Consider the following 12,191-nt stretch of genomic DNA (forward strand, 5'->3'; position numbering starts at 1 on the left):
CAGTTATCATTTCCTAAATTAGGGGAGAAAATTGTAGGGTGGTTTGGACTCTTTTTCCCTTTCTAGACAGGCCAGAAGGAGAGCAAAAAGTAACTAGTTTGAATTTTTCTTTCTAAAATCTACCAAACTCATGTTCATTCTAAGGAGCACAGAGCTATCTGTGCTGTAATCTCTGATTTCCTGGCCCCACCTATGGATAAATGAAGTTTATGTACTATTCACACTGTAAGGCTTATCCATCCTGGATAAAACTTGTCTCTTAGAGACTCTGCTGTACAAGTAATCAGGAGGCAGAGTTGGTGATCCTTCTAGTCCTATCTGATGCTCTTACTCTGTATAAATAACAAATGACAGTATACTTTGACTGCAAATTATAATGATAAATGGGGGTTATTTAAAGGAAAAAAAAAGGCATATTGGTATTTATTTGAAAGTAACAGAACTTTCAGCAGCTTTCCTTATAAGATGATAACTTAGCTTTTTATTTATTTAAGTCATTAGAGGTACGACTTCAGTCTGAAGTAGAAGACATCATCACTCCTGAACCAGAAACAAATCCTCCATTCCCAGATGCCTCCTCCCAGCTTCCTTCTTTAAAGAGCCTTTCAGGCAGTACCAACACTGTAGCATGTGAAGGAACAATGAAGGACAGTATCCCATGTCTTAGGTAAGTTTATGCCATTGTTTAAATACTGATGTTTCTAAAAAGCATTCTTATTATCTGTTAGTCAATCCATCAACTCCCAAGAAAAAGAGATTTATTGTATGTATGTGGCACAAAATAAGAAGAAACAACAAACAAAATAACAAACAAAATAATTAAGGCAAAATTATCAACAAAGAATTTTTAAAAGGATAGAAGTAATTGTGAAGAATATAAACTGTTATAGTGAAGGTTTGACTGTCATTTTCCAGTGTGATCTAGGAGTACATCTTCAAGGAATTTCTGAGGGTAGTTCATGAAGAAACTTCTGTAAAAGCCAGCATGTGCAAAGCTTTCTCTCCTTGATTAATTAATATACTACTGGATTTTTTTTTAATTAAAGAACTGTATGCATTTTATGGTGCATAAAGCATGGAAACTGTGTTCATACTTATGAAACATTCTTTAAAATGTATAATCATAAAACAATCACATTGTATGGAAGTGTATATTTGTTTAATCTTTGGGAAAAAAGCAAATTGTTTTCTGCTAGAATACATTGTCACTGTTTTGGAGTAGATTAATATGTTCTTGTTATTAAGGCAGATAATTATGGATTTGAATAGCTTAAAACAGTAATTCTGTACAAAACTCTATAAAAACTGTAATTTTCCAGCAATTAGAGTGCATTGCTGACAAGGATTGCTTTCGTTTTGGTGAATTCATTATTATTTTGGTCCAATTATTATTAAATCTTTTAAATGCCTCAGTTATTTCAGAAGCAGTTAAAATGAACATTTCCTGATTTGCTACTTTGGGCTGCTTGCCTCCTGAAAATGTCATTAGCATTTAAAAGCAATATTGTGATATTGTCCTTGTAAAATTAACAGTATTTTTTGGCATTCTGTTCATTTGTCCATCTCATTCAGTCAGGCAGTTGAACTTCAGATCTCAGTTTAATCATTAATTTGAAGTATGAAAATCAACAGAAGAGGCAGAGATTAGTTATTTTAAAAATCCAAATGTGAACTCTATTTATGACATTGATATCAGGAAGAATGCAATCATTTAATCATTTCACTGGCTAAGAGTTTTGCTTAAGAGATTCTTGATTTTGTCTGTGAAAGAGAGGAATTGTTGATGTTGGAGGCAGAAAAGTTGTAATGAACCTACAGAGGTTCAGCCTGTTACTTTTTAGAAGTTTTCTTATCTTAATAATCTCAGATTAAGCTGGCCAATAGATTTTTGTCAAATTTCAGACAAGGGAACTGTAGTCTTATTTTGACTGAGAAGTGATTTTTCAAAGTCAGAGTAATTATACCGCTAGAACTGCTGGCATACTCCTACATTTAGATAAAAATATACTTATGAATGCTATTATCCTTCTCAGGAAAGACATACAAATATCTTCACTTTTCCCCCAGACCTTAGCTGGGTCCACAGGCCTTGTCTGTCTAAGAGCTTGTGATCTAAACAGAATTATGGTGGTAAAATGAAAGTAGGGCTGAAAACACTGGCAAAAGCCAGAAAAGACCAGGGTGTTGCTGTTGACTTTATATGCAAGTCATTCAGGTGGGCAGCAGGATAGAATCTAAAATAGAACAACATTAATGTAAAGCTGTAACCAGCTGCACATGGAGGGTGAGTGCACAGCTTGAGCTTTATTGATAATGCACATAAAATCTTGCACGTATACCTAACTGGCTCCATTATGTTTATTTTCATATCAGCTTCTCAACGTTTTTACAGCAAATGAATGGCAGTCCACACTACACAATTTTTTGTAGCCAGAAGTCAGAATGACTGAATGTGTTTGTCTGTGAATAGCTACTAGGAAGAAAGTAATTGAAGGGACTGAAGTAATGAAAACTTGGCACTTTTCTCAAATCAAAAGTAACTGTTACCAAGAGAGGCAGGCAGCAGTATGGAATAAATATTGGTTTTGCTTCTTTCAGAAGATTTTGCAGTGAAATAGGCAGCTGTAATAACCTAAGAAATCAATGGATTTGTGATTATGCAGATAAATACTTTTGATGTAAATGCTGTTATCATAAAGCTGAACCCAGAATGTCAGTCTTTGTTCCCAGACTTCTAGTATCATCCCAAAATTAGGTCAATCAAGGGTTTTGACAGTAGCTTCAAGTAACTCCAAAGTGATAAGGAACTGTGAATATCTTGTGAAAACAACTAAAAACCAAAACTTTGCAACAATGAAATTCAGTGTAGCATAGCAAGAACGTGTCAAGGAAATCACTGAAATGTCTACATTCCTTCTGCTCGTACTCCTGCAGTCTCTTTAGGCTTTTATTATAAACACTTCAGATAAAAAGCCATCCAAAACAAGGTGCAGAACTGAATATCTGCATTACTGTTTAAGCGGGATGGTTGGGGAGACAAGAGAAACAGCTCAAAGATTCTTAAGGAGGATGTCACAGAAACATGGGAATGACAACCTGAATCATTAAATCTGAAATTATTTTACTCCATTATTATAGTCTTTCACCACCTACAGTTTATTATATGCTTAGAGAAAATCCTTGTGAAATAATATCCATTTTTATCAAAGCTGATCCTCAAATTTATAGTGAAAAATATTTAGAGGGAAATGTGTTTGCTTTTTCTCCTAAAGTGACAGCAATCCAAAAGAAAACTTAGAAGGTACTTGCAGTTCTCGAATTTTTTCAGGATGCCATTAAAAACACATTGGAAAAGTAGTACCACATTAAAAAACATATTTTAGAAGATCAGAATTACTTCTGCAGCCATTGTCAGTCTCATGGTAGCCTGTTTAGAGGAAGGAAATGGATTCTTGCTTTGACAGATGCTTTTCGGAGCAGCATGCTTGCCTCTTGTGTTCTGCCACATCATCAGTTATCCATTAGAAAATATGGATGGAAAGCTCAACTGAAAGGCCATTAGACTAAGTCCTGGTTTTTGGATTTCATTTACCTGGTCTATGTTTTTCTAACATTTTTAAGGGCAGGAGCTGAAAGCTGCAAATGAGGTACAAGATGGAAAGACCACCACTATTATGCCTCTTAAAGGCTTATCCACAGACGTTAGGGGTTGAAGGGCTCCATCACAAAGATACTCTGAAAGATTGTTTGTAAAATATTCAGCTTCTGCTTGCTGTGAAGTTTCTTTGAAAATGATACATCTTTACTGTATACGACTCCTATCTGTAGTTTCAGTTTATCCTGGTCTCCAAGGACCCCTCTCCCTTGGCAGCTTGAGTTCACAGATGTTCACACCTTTGTTCTCAGCACGAATACTCCTGGGTAATCCAGGGCTTGCTTCTTTAAGGTTATAAATAGCATCACTTCAAAAATGCTCGTGGCTATGTATCATATGAACAAAGAAAATGGCAAAGCTTTAGTGCCAGCAGAACAGGTCAGAAATTGCAAAACTCTGAGCAGAGCTTTGCTGTTGATAGAAAACAACAATACAAAACTATTGCCAACTGTAGTGGGTTGAGCACTTGCTGAACTGCACTGTCATGTCTTTCCTACAACAATATCCAAGCCAAGTGCCTGATTACTGCTCCAGACAAATACACATGTAAGGTCTGAAGAGTACTACAGGGAAAAGAAATAGAACAGTGAGTGGGCCAAGCTGCTGTTAAGGAAATGCATTTAGAGGATAGATGAGGAATGACTTTCTCATAAAGTATACTGCCCTATTTTATGCCTATGTGCCAAGGAATGCCATACAAACACTCTCACCAGTAACAGGTACAGTGAAAATGCACTGACCAGTGGGTTTTTCCTGCAAATTACTACTACAGCGTGAATGTACTAATGACTAACATGAATACCTCAAAGTATTGCTATTATTGCATAATGATTTCTTCCAGCGTATCCCACATGGTTGTACCACTCAAAAAAGCACATAAAGCAGTCATACAGAGGTGTTCAGCTCTTAGATTTCCCCTTAAAATGTACACCTTCACTACCTGCCTTGTAAGTCACTGAACTTGCCATAATGCAGTAGGAACAGGTGTTAATAGTTACATCAGATTTGGTGTAGGAACCATTCATTCACATAACAGGTTATTATGCTCCTAGAAGTAAAGCAGGACTTGTTTGCACTACATGGACAAATAGATTTGTCAAGTCCGTAAGTTTCTATATGCTCTGGTGGGGACCACTGCAGAAAGGTCTATCTTCTCATCTTCACTTGCCTCTTTACATTTTTCTGTCATGCTTTGCTTCATAAGCCGAAAGTTCCAAATACACAGAAATGTCCTTTTTCAAAGTCTCAAAATAACCCATTTTAGGTTTTCTGTTCAAGTTTACAATTCATAATGAAAAGCAGTTGTTTTTCATGGCCCAGTGTTTGTTTGTTTGTTCTTATTTTGTACCTCTCCTTCTTAGTGTTAAGGCTCGACCTGTGCGGATGCCTCCTGGCTACCAGGCAGATCTGGTTATCCAGTTGGTGTGGGTGGATGGTGAGCCTCCACAACAGATTACCAGTCTTGCTGTAAACTCTGCTTATGGACTGTAAGTAACTCAGAATTAAGGTTGCATTGATTTATTGTTTATTGCCCTAAATCACATGTTTTCCAACTATACTTTGAAATTTCCCGCTGACAATTAAGGTCAAAGCAAAGTATTCAAAAGATGCTGTAAATCAGATTCTTGGGGGAAAGTTATTTGAACTGACACAGAGATTGTAATATGGGATGTTAAACTGCCATTCTTGCCAATATTTTTACTAATCCTATTTAAAAGACTGAATCTTTTCACATAATTCTTTCCATCCTTTCAAATAAGATCTAATTGCATTTCAAATCTGTAATTTTCAAAGTTATTTTGAAAGGTTCACCAAGGTGAAATGCATTTAATGGAAAATGGTGAAGTGATTAACTGTTAAATACCATTTTTCATTACATCATATTTTAGTTGGAAATTGTCTTCTGAGAGCAGCATTTTTATGTCTGTGCTAATGTCTGCTTGCACAAGAATTGGTGACCTGAAATTGAGAATTGAAAAAGGAGCATTTAAATGCTGTATTCTGGATGGCGATGCAAATGAGTGTGTGTAATTGTTTCCTCAGGTTCAGTTTATTTGCAAATTTTTAATGTTTTCCCTTACTGAGAGTCACCCTGATACATTAAAATGGTTTTCCCTGTAGGTGTTACTCCAGTAAAACTATTGGTGTAATTGGTGTTAGGTGCTGACTCCTGCTGATTTTCAGTAAGTCACTGGACGCTTTTCAGAAACTTAGGCCGTTTAATGCAGAGTTTTTATATTTCTGCAAAAATACTGTCTTCTGGGGCCTGTTTTTTTCAAGTTTTCAGCCTGAATTTCTAGACCATTTCCTATTAATGAATTCTAGGAGTTTCTTTTCTTTACCATATCCTGATACATTTGTCACTTGTGCAAATTGTTAGGTTCTTCTCCCTTCCAGGTCTCAGACCTCAAGGCAGCATCTGAATGATCACACCATTCTATCACTTGTAAACTACTCTGATAAGTTGTGGTTCTCCTAATGGTCATTGTGGTTTGCTAAACCACTGATTGATTCAATCAAGAGCTTTAAATTGTTTAATTTGCTAGGAGCAATAATAGATTATGGGACAGCCTCCTTTAAAACACCATAAGTTAAGTACAAGAGTGTTTCAGAAATAAACGCATGTATGAATAAAGTAGGCTGATAACCTGAATTTAACTTTCCTACAAAATCTACCCAAGAAAGATCTTTTTCCTTACATTTTTTTCTGCAGACTCTCTTCTCTCTTTCTTTGTCTTGTCACTCTTAACTTTTTGCTCAGGCCTATGACAAGGCCTTTCTTTCATCAGAATTTTTGTTTACTACTTTGTCACCTGCTATCTGTCTTCACCATGTGGAGAAACCTATTCCACTTCAGCATGAAGCCTGAGAGCATGTAGTTTTTGCCATGCTAATGGCAGAATTATTTAGGTCATCTTTTGCCTAATTTTTCTTCACCAATCAGTTTAACTAGGTCAAAGACATAAAATGGTGTGTGTTCTGGAGAGTCTGTTTCCAGTATTCTTTTAATTAAATTACTATGATTTCTGGAACTGTTATACTGCAGCCATGAAACAGGAATAAAGTATGATGCAAAAACACCTTTATTCCCAGTAAAGATGAAAGATTTCAGACATTGCAAAATTTTATTTAACGTAATTGGTTTACTTATAACAGTACCAAGGCTACAAATTAAAAGTATTAACACCTGTTTTATTTATGTTGAAATGAATCATCAAAAACTTCTTCCTGTTGTCTTGCAAAATGCTTCAATTACAATTGAAGAATTAGGTTAACCTTGAGGAACAAGGTTAAATACAAATAATAAATTTGTTTTGAAGTAGGTCCTGTTGTACTGAAAGCGGTGACTGAAAATTTATTACTGGCTCATGGGGTAACACTTTTCAGCTAATCTGCATATTAATGTCCAGAAATGTCTGATGAGGGTTTTATGACATTTCTGTGAAAGATACCAACAGAATAGGATATCACCTAGCAACTAATTCTGTTCATTGCTCAAAACTGAGAAATTAATTTTGTTTTTGATTTCATAAGGACTTGGTTGTTAGCAATTTATCTTAAGCCTTGCTAATAGTAATGGCTGTCTAGAATTTTTTTATCCATCCTCAGAAGTGTTATTAATGAGCAACTTCAGATTCTTTTTTAAACTTATTTGTTTGGGTATAAGAAATATTAGATCAATGCTTGTGTGTGAAATTAGAGGAGTTTAGAAAAATACAGACCAGGAAATCATACATTTTGTTAATTTGCTGACCAGGGGTGTGAATGATCACTAGCTCTTCTTGTGACTCATGTTTTTCGAAAATGATTTAATCTCAGGTTAATAATTTTCAAAGTGCAAATGACCTTTTTTTCCCTAAACTATTAATAGATGAGATTGACACTTGTCTTTTTTTTTCTCCTCCCAGAATGCAGTAACTTATGAACACATAGAATCAATCCTCTCTTAGTCTAAAACCATTGCCACCATTCACATGAGCCATTTTCTCAAGTTTGTCCAGGTCTTTCTGGATGGTTCTTGTCCCTCAGGCACATCTCAGCTTGGTGCTGTCTGCAGACTTACTGAAGGTGCCCTCCACTCCATTGTCTCTGTCACTAGCAAAGACATTAAGCTGTACTGGTCCCAGTATGGGCCCCTGAGGGACACAAATCAGGGAAAAAACACCAATGGAGAAAAGTCAAAGTGCATCCATAGTATTTCCACAGATGCTGTACTGCAGTCAGTGTTGAGACTAAACACAGTGTAGTAACAACCAATAGAATTCAAGCCACTGTGGCACATGGTGCCTTAATTTGCTAGTTTGACAATTGAGGGAAAATAATTTCATTTTTCTTTATGTATTACTTTTTTATTTGCTATATGGAACCCTCTTTTTTATAATAGAAGCAGTGTAAGAAAAGGTAGGACAGAAGAAAATTTTCTAGCTATCCTGCTTTCCCTCCACCTCATTACTTTCCATTTGCATTGTTGTTTTTCCACACACAAATTCCTTTCAGATATTTTGGAGATACATTAAGAAGAGTCAGGTGGAGGTGAGTGCACAGCTCACTTTTAGTGTGAATTAAGTGCTTTTATGCTTCTGTGCAGAAAATTACAGAACCTGATAGCAAGTGATTCTGAATATGATTGAACATAGTTTGGGTTTTTGAGTTTCTTTGTGGCTGTACCTGCAATCCTTTCTGTCTGGAATTTAAAACTGCAGTCTGATACAGACGGAGAGAGATCTTGCCCATAAATCAAACCACCATCAAAATGCATTTGCAGAAGTATTTCAGTGGGGTGTGGAGACTGTTTTAACAGAAATCTCTGCTGTAGATAAGCTGACAGAGTTGGAAGGAAATTTTATAAATGCTTTTCAGATTTGGGTATCTCCACAGTACAGCCTAACATATTTCATTTTTCATTAACATTTAGCTTCAAAAGAATTTTTTTACATGTATTTGTATTTATATTTTAATTTGTATTTTATATACATGCATAACCACTTTTTAATATTTACGTCCCAATTTTTAGTCTTAATTGATATCATTATCATTAGAATTATATTGTTCAATAAAGCAACATTTAGACATTACTGCAATGTGTTTGATACAGAAAGATGGTAGAAGTTGTAACTGCTTTCTGGAAAATTAATTCAGAAAACAGTTTTTAAAATTCAGGATTACAAATCTGTAAGAAATAAAAAACGTGAGCTTGAGTAGTTCCTGAAGAAAAGGTTTGTGCACTATTCATAATAATTATTATTGTTGTCAGGATTTAATTACATATTGCTAAGACTTTTGAGGGACATTTCTCTTTGCAGAGTGGCTTTTGGGAACTGCAATGGTCTGGCAGTTGTGGATTTCATGCAGAAGACAGTCCTGCTGAGCATGGGCACCCTCGACCTCTATGGCTCCAGTGATCCGTACCAGCGGCAGCCCCGCTCTCCCCGCAAGAGCAGGCAGTTTGCTGCAGGTAGGAAATAAATCATTGTGCTTATGAGCCTGATATGTTTCTTTGGTTTTTTTGCCTGTGGCTTTTTCTAGTGCTTTTGGAATGCATGACTATTTGCCGGCCAATGGAGTTTCTATAACTTGGCAAAAGAAACTTGACATGCTCTAGGTGCGGGCATTTTCTCAGAAATAAAATGTTTTGTGAGGTTGTTTTTTTTCCTTTTGGGATGGAGGTCAGCAAGTAATTCCTTTAGCTGAGTCTGTAAAAAATCAAAATGAGCAGAGCAATAAATTGTTTTTCTGGCAGTCACTTGATGTGTAGTTTGTATGCTATTTTCTTTCTGGTTTCAATAAGTTCATACCAATAAGTAAGACTTCAATTTAAGCTTAAATGTATTTTCTGCCAGGAGCTATTCATTTGAATAGTCAGCTGTGTTTAGAGATGTGTAACACCTGGGAGGCATGTTATGTAGGTAACACAAGGAGCTCAAATTAAGCACTTCATTAGTGCTTCATTAGTGAAGTTCTTAATATAAACCTAACAACCCGTTTTAAAATTTGATGCTAAGAGGATCGAGTAAGTCATAACTGTTGTTATGTGTTGTGTACTAGAAATATTAATACTTCAATAGAGCTAAATTTTACCATACTTTGTTGGTTATCTAAACATTTCCTTGTATAAACATTTATTTGTATGAGAAAAAGTCAGATCATCTGTTTCAAGTCTTTCCACTTGACATATTCCATAGTAACATCCAAGAGTTAGACACAATTATGAAATGTGTTCTTCATAGCTGTGAAGTTTTAGAATTCAATTTTAAAATATCTTTGAAAATGTGGAGTTTTAAATCTAACCCTAAAATTATAGAAGCAACAGATTATAGTGGGTTTATGCCATCAGCATTTTCATCAGCAGGCCCTGCACTGAATCAAGTCCTAGTTCTCCATAGAATTATAGGAATTTTTTTTTTAATTGGGAATGTGTTTACACTCCAAAAAGGAAGTAAAATCTAGAGGAAAATTTTTAGAATAAAATACAAGTCTTCAGGCCTACTTCTGCTCCTGAAAGACCATTTATCTCACTTTCTATGCATTTAATCATGGCAAGCTTAGTTCCCATCTGTGCCAAGTGTTAAATATGTAAATTTGGCACAGCTGAGGAGAGAAGAGACGAGCAGCTTCAAGTTACCTTCAGCTTCTCTGTCTGGTTTCAGCCAGCCTCACAGCAGCTCCCTAAGAAATGTGAGCAGCTAGCCACAAACAACATGCTGCAGAACTCTGTACAAAAGGTGGAGGATTGCTCATGTGGAAAAAGCTGTTATAAGCACTGTATCACAGAGGGCTTTTCTCTGTCAGTGGCAGTCTGGGCCAATCCTTTAAGGCATCATTCCAGCTATCCAGTGCTGCCAGAATGGAGCCCACTGCGGATAAATGACCGCTGAGAAGGATTGCAACTTCTAGATTGCTCATAGAAACTATGCATCTAAAAAAAGCCTCAGCTGCTTTCTCACCATCCATCCCACATCCTTTACTTTTTAAATTATTTTTCTTGTTATATCTCCCAATTGGAAGGTAAGCATCTGCTGAAATTTCTTCACCTTGGCTGTTCTAGATGCTGGTTATGATATCACTTCCTTTCACTTTAGACTGTTTTTTCTCTCTTTCCTCTGCCTGCTGCTGATGCTGGTGTACTGGCATGTTCCAAAGACAACTTTTGCATGCGTGGCCTGTCTAACTTTTATCCAGATTTAACGAAACGGATCCGTACTTCCTATCAGAGTAAGTTCTATAAAGGTTAGGCAAAAAGCTTTATCATGATTGGACTATGCCTGACTTAAACCCATGTGTTTGTGCTTTGTAATGTGTTTTTTAAACACATTCAGCATGCATGCAAACTTATTACATTTTGTGATGTCAACCATGCTTATTTTTGACAATTACCTTTAATGTACAGAAATTCTTTTCTTTAAAAAGAAAGTCAAAGAGAAAACCTAAGCGTTATATGGGACAGATTCAGCCTTAGAAATTACTTTTCAACAATGTTATGTTCTTGGTGACAGTATCTTTCTTTGATTTTATATTCGTTTCCATGTACATTTACTAATATGAAGCATTTCTTGTTTTGCAATGGCACTATCTGTAGTTACCAATTAATTCTTCCCTTTTTTCAGAAGAACAAGGTGGCTTAAAAGAGTACCCATTGAATTGGATGCTGTAAAATTTAAAATTTTAATCTTGGTTTGGTACTTAAATATTTGACTTTGGGGAACCATCCCATGCCTCTGTTCTTTGATGGGGAATGTAAAGTGGGCATAAAAATACATACATCAAAGAGGGTTATGAAAATTCATGTTCTTAATATCTTTAAATTTTGAGTTATACTGATATGAAATTTAAATATTGGTATTCATCAGTGCAGAATACAGTGAACAAAGCTGTAATTAATTTTGCAAAAATGACTGTTCAACAGATGAGCCATACATATCTTAATTAACTGCAGTGCTTATATGTAATTAGGTCTCTAGGATGCCTCTTCTTAAAGTATTTTTCACAGAACAGGATAGCCAATTTTATATTAAATATTCAGTATGAGCAGGATAAAAGAGTGGCAGTTGTTTTATCATCTCTCATAAATATAAAGTTATGTAGCTATTGAAATACATTTGTACACTTGCACATTACATTCTGTTCCATCCCTCTAGGCTGATTTCTATGACTTTATTTTATAATAGTTCATAAAAGGGGGTCTGTTTAGTTAAAAGTCCAGTTACCAATTCAGCAGTCCATTAAAAGGTTTGGTGTATGGTATCTTAAAGTCTATTAGTCTGATCTTGCTAATTTCAAGTCTGTAATAGAGAACCTGAGTGACAGACAGCAGCCAAATGTTTGGGGGGTTTTTTGCCCCCTCTAAAAATTATTAAATTCTAAGGGCAAAAATTACTAGTGTTCTCATTCAGAATTACAAACATAGACCACAGAATCTTTCATAGCTGAAAATGTAATATCTTGTTTCTGTCTTCATCCCCATAGTCAGAAAAGTCTGCAAAATCTTCCTGTGAAGTATTAGTCTGAGTTCTAGGCAAGATAATTTCTTAACTTCTTT

The 12,191-nt window shown here is 35.6% G+C and overlaps 1 protein-coding gene across 10 annotated transcripts in view; it reads left to right on the forward strand.

Annotated features, from left to right (window-relative positions):
* Positions 1 to 12,191, forward strand: part of STXBP5L (syntaxin binding protein 5L) — a 185,245-nt gene that overhangs the window by 126,581 nt on the left and 46,473 nt on the right. For 7 of the 10 annotated variants that reach the window (XM_064722676.1, XM_064722666.1, XM_064722730.1 and 4 more), the window contains 4 exons: positions 495 to 667; positions 5,017 to 5,142; positions 8,959 to 9,110; positions 10,796 to 10,867. In XM_064722676.1, the coding sequence (XP_064578746.1) occupies positions 495 to 667; positions 5,017 to 5,142; positions 8,959 to 9,110; positions 10,796 to 10,867 (523 nt within the window). The remainder of the gene's footprint in view (positions 1 to 494; positions 668 to 5,016; positions 5,143 to 8,958; positions 9,111 to 10,795; positions 10,868 to 12,191) is intronic. The other 3 variants (XM_064722702.1, XM_064722739.1, XM_064722720.1) reach the window with 1 other exon arrangement.

This window comes from Zonotrichia leucophrys, chromosome 1, assembly GCF_028769735.1.
Source record: "Zonotrichia leucophrys gambelii isolate GWCS_2022_RI chromosome 1, RI_Zleu_2.0, whole genome shotgun sequence".
NCBI classification, from domain to species: domain Eukaryota; kingdom Metazoa; phylum Chordata; class Aves; order Passeriformes; family Passerellidae; genus Zonotrichia; species Zonotrichia leucophrys.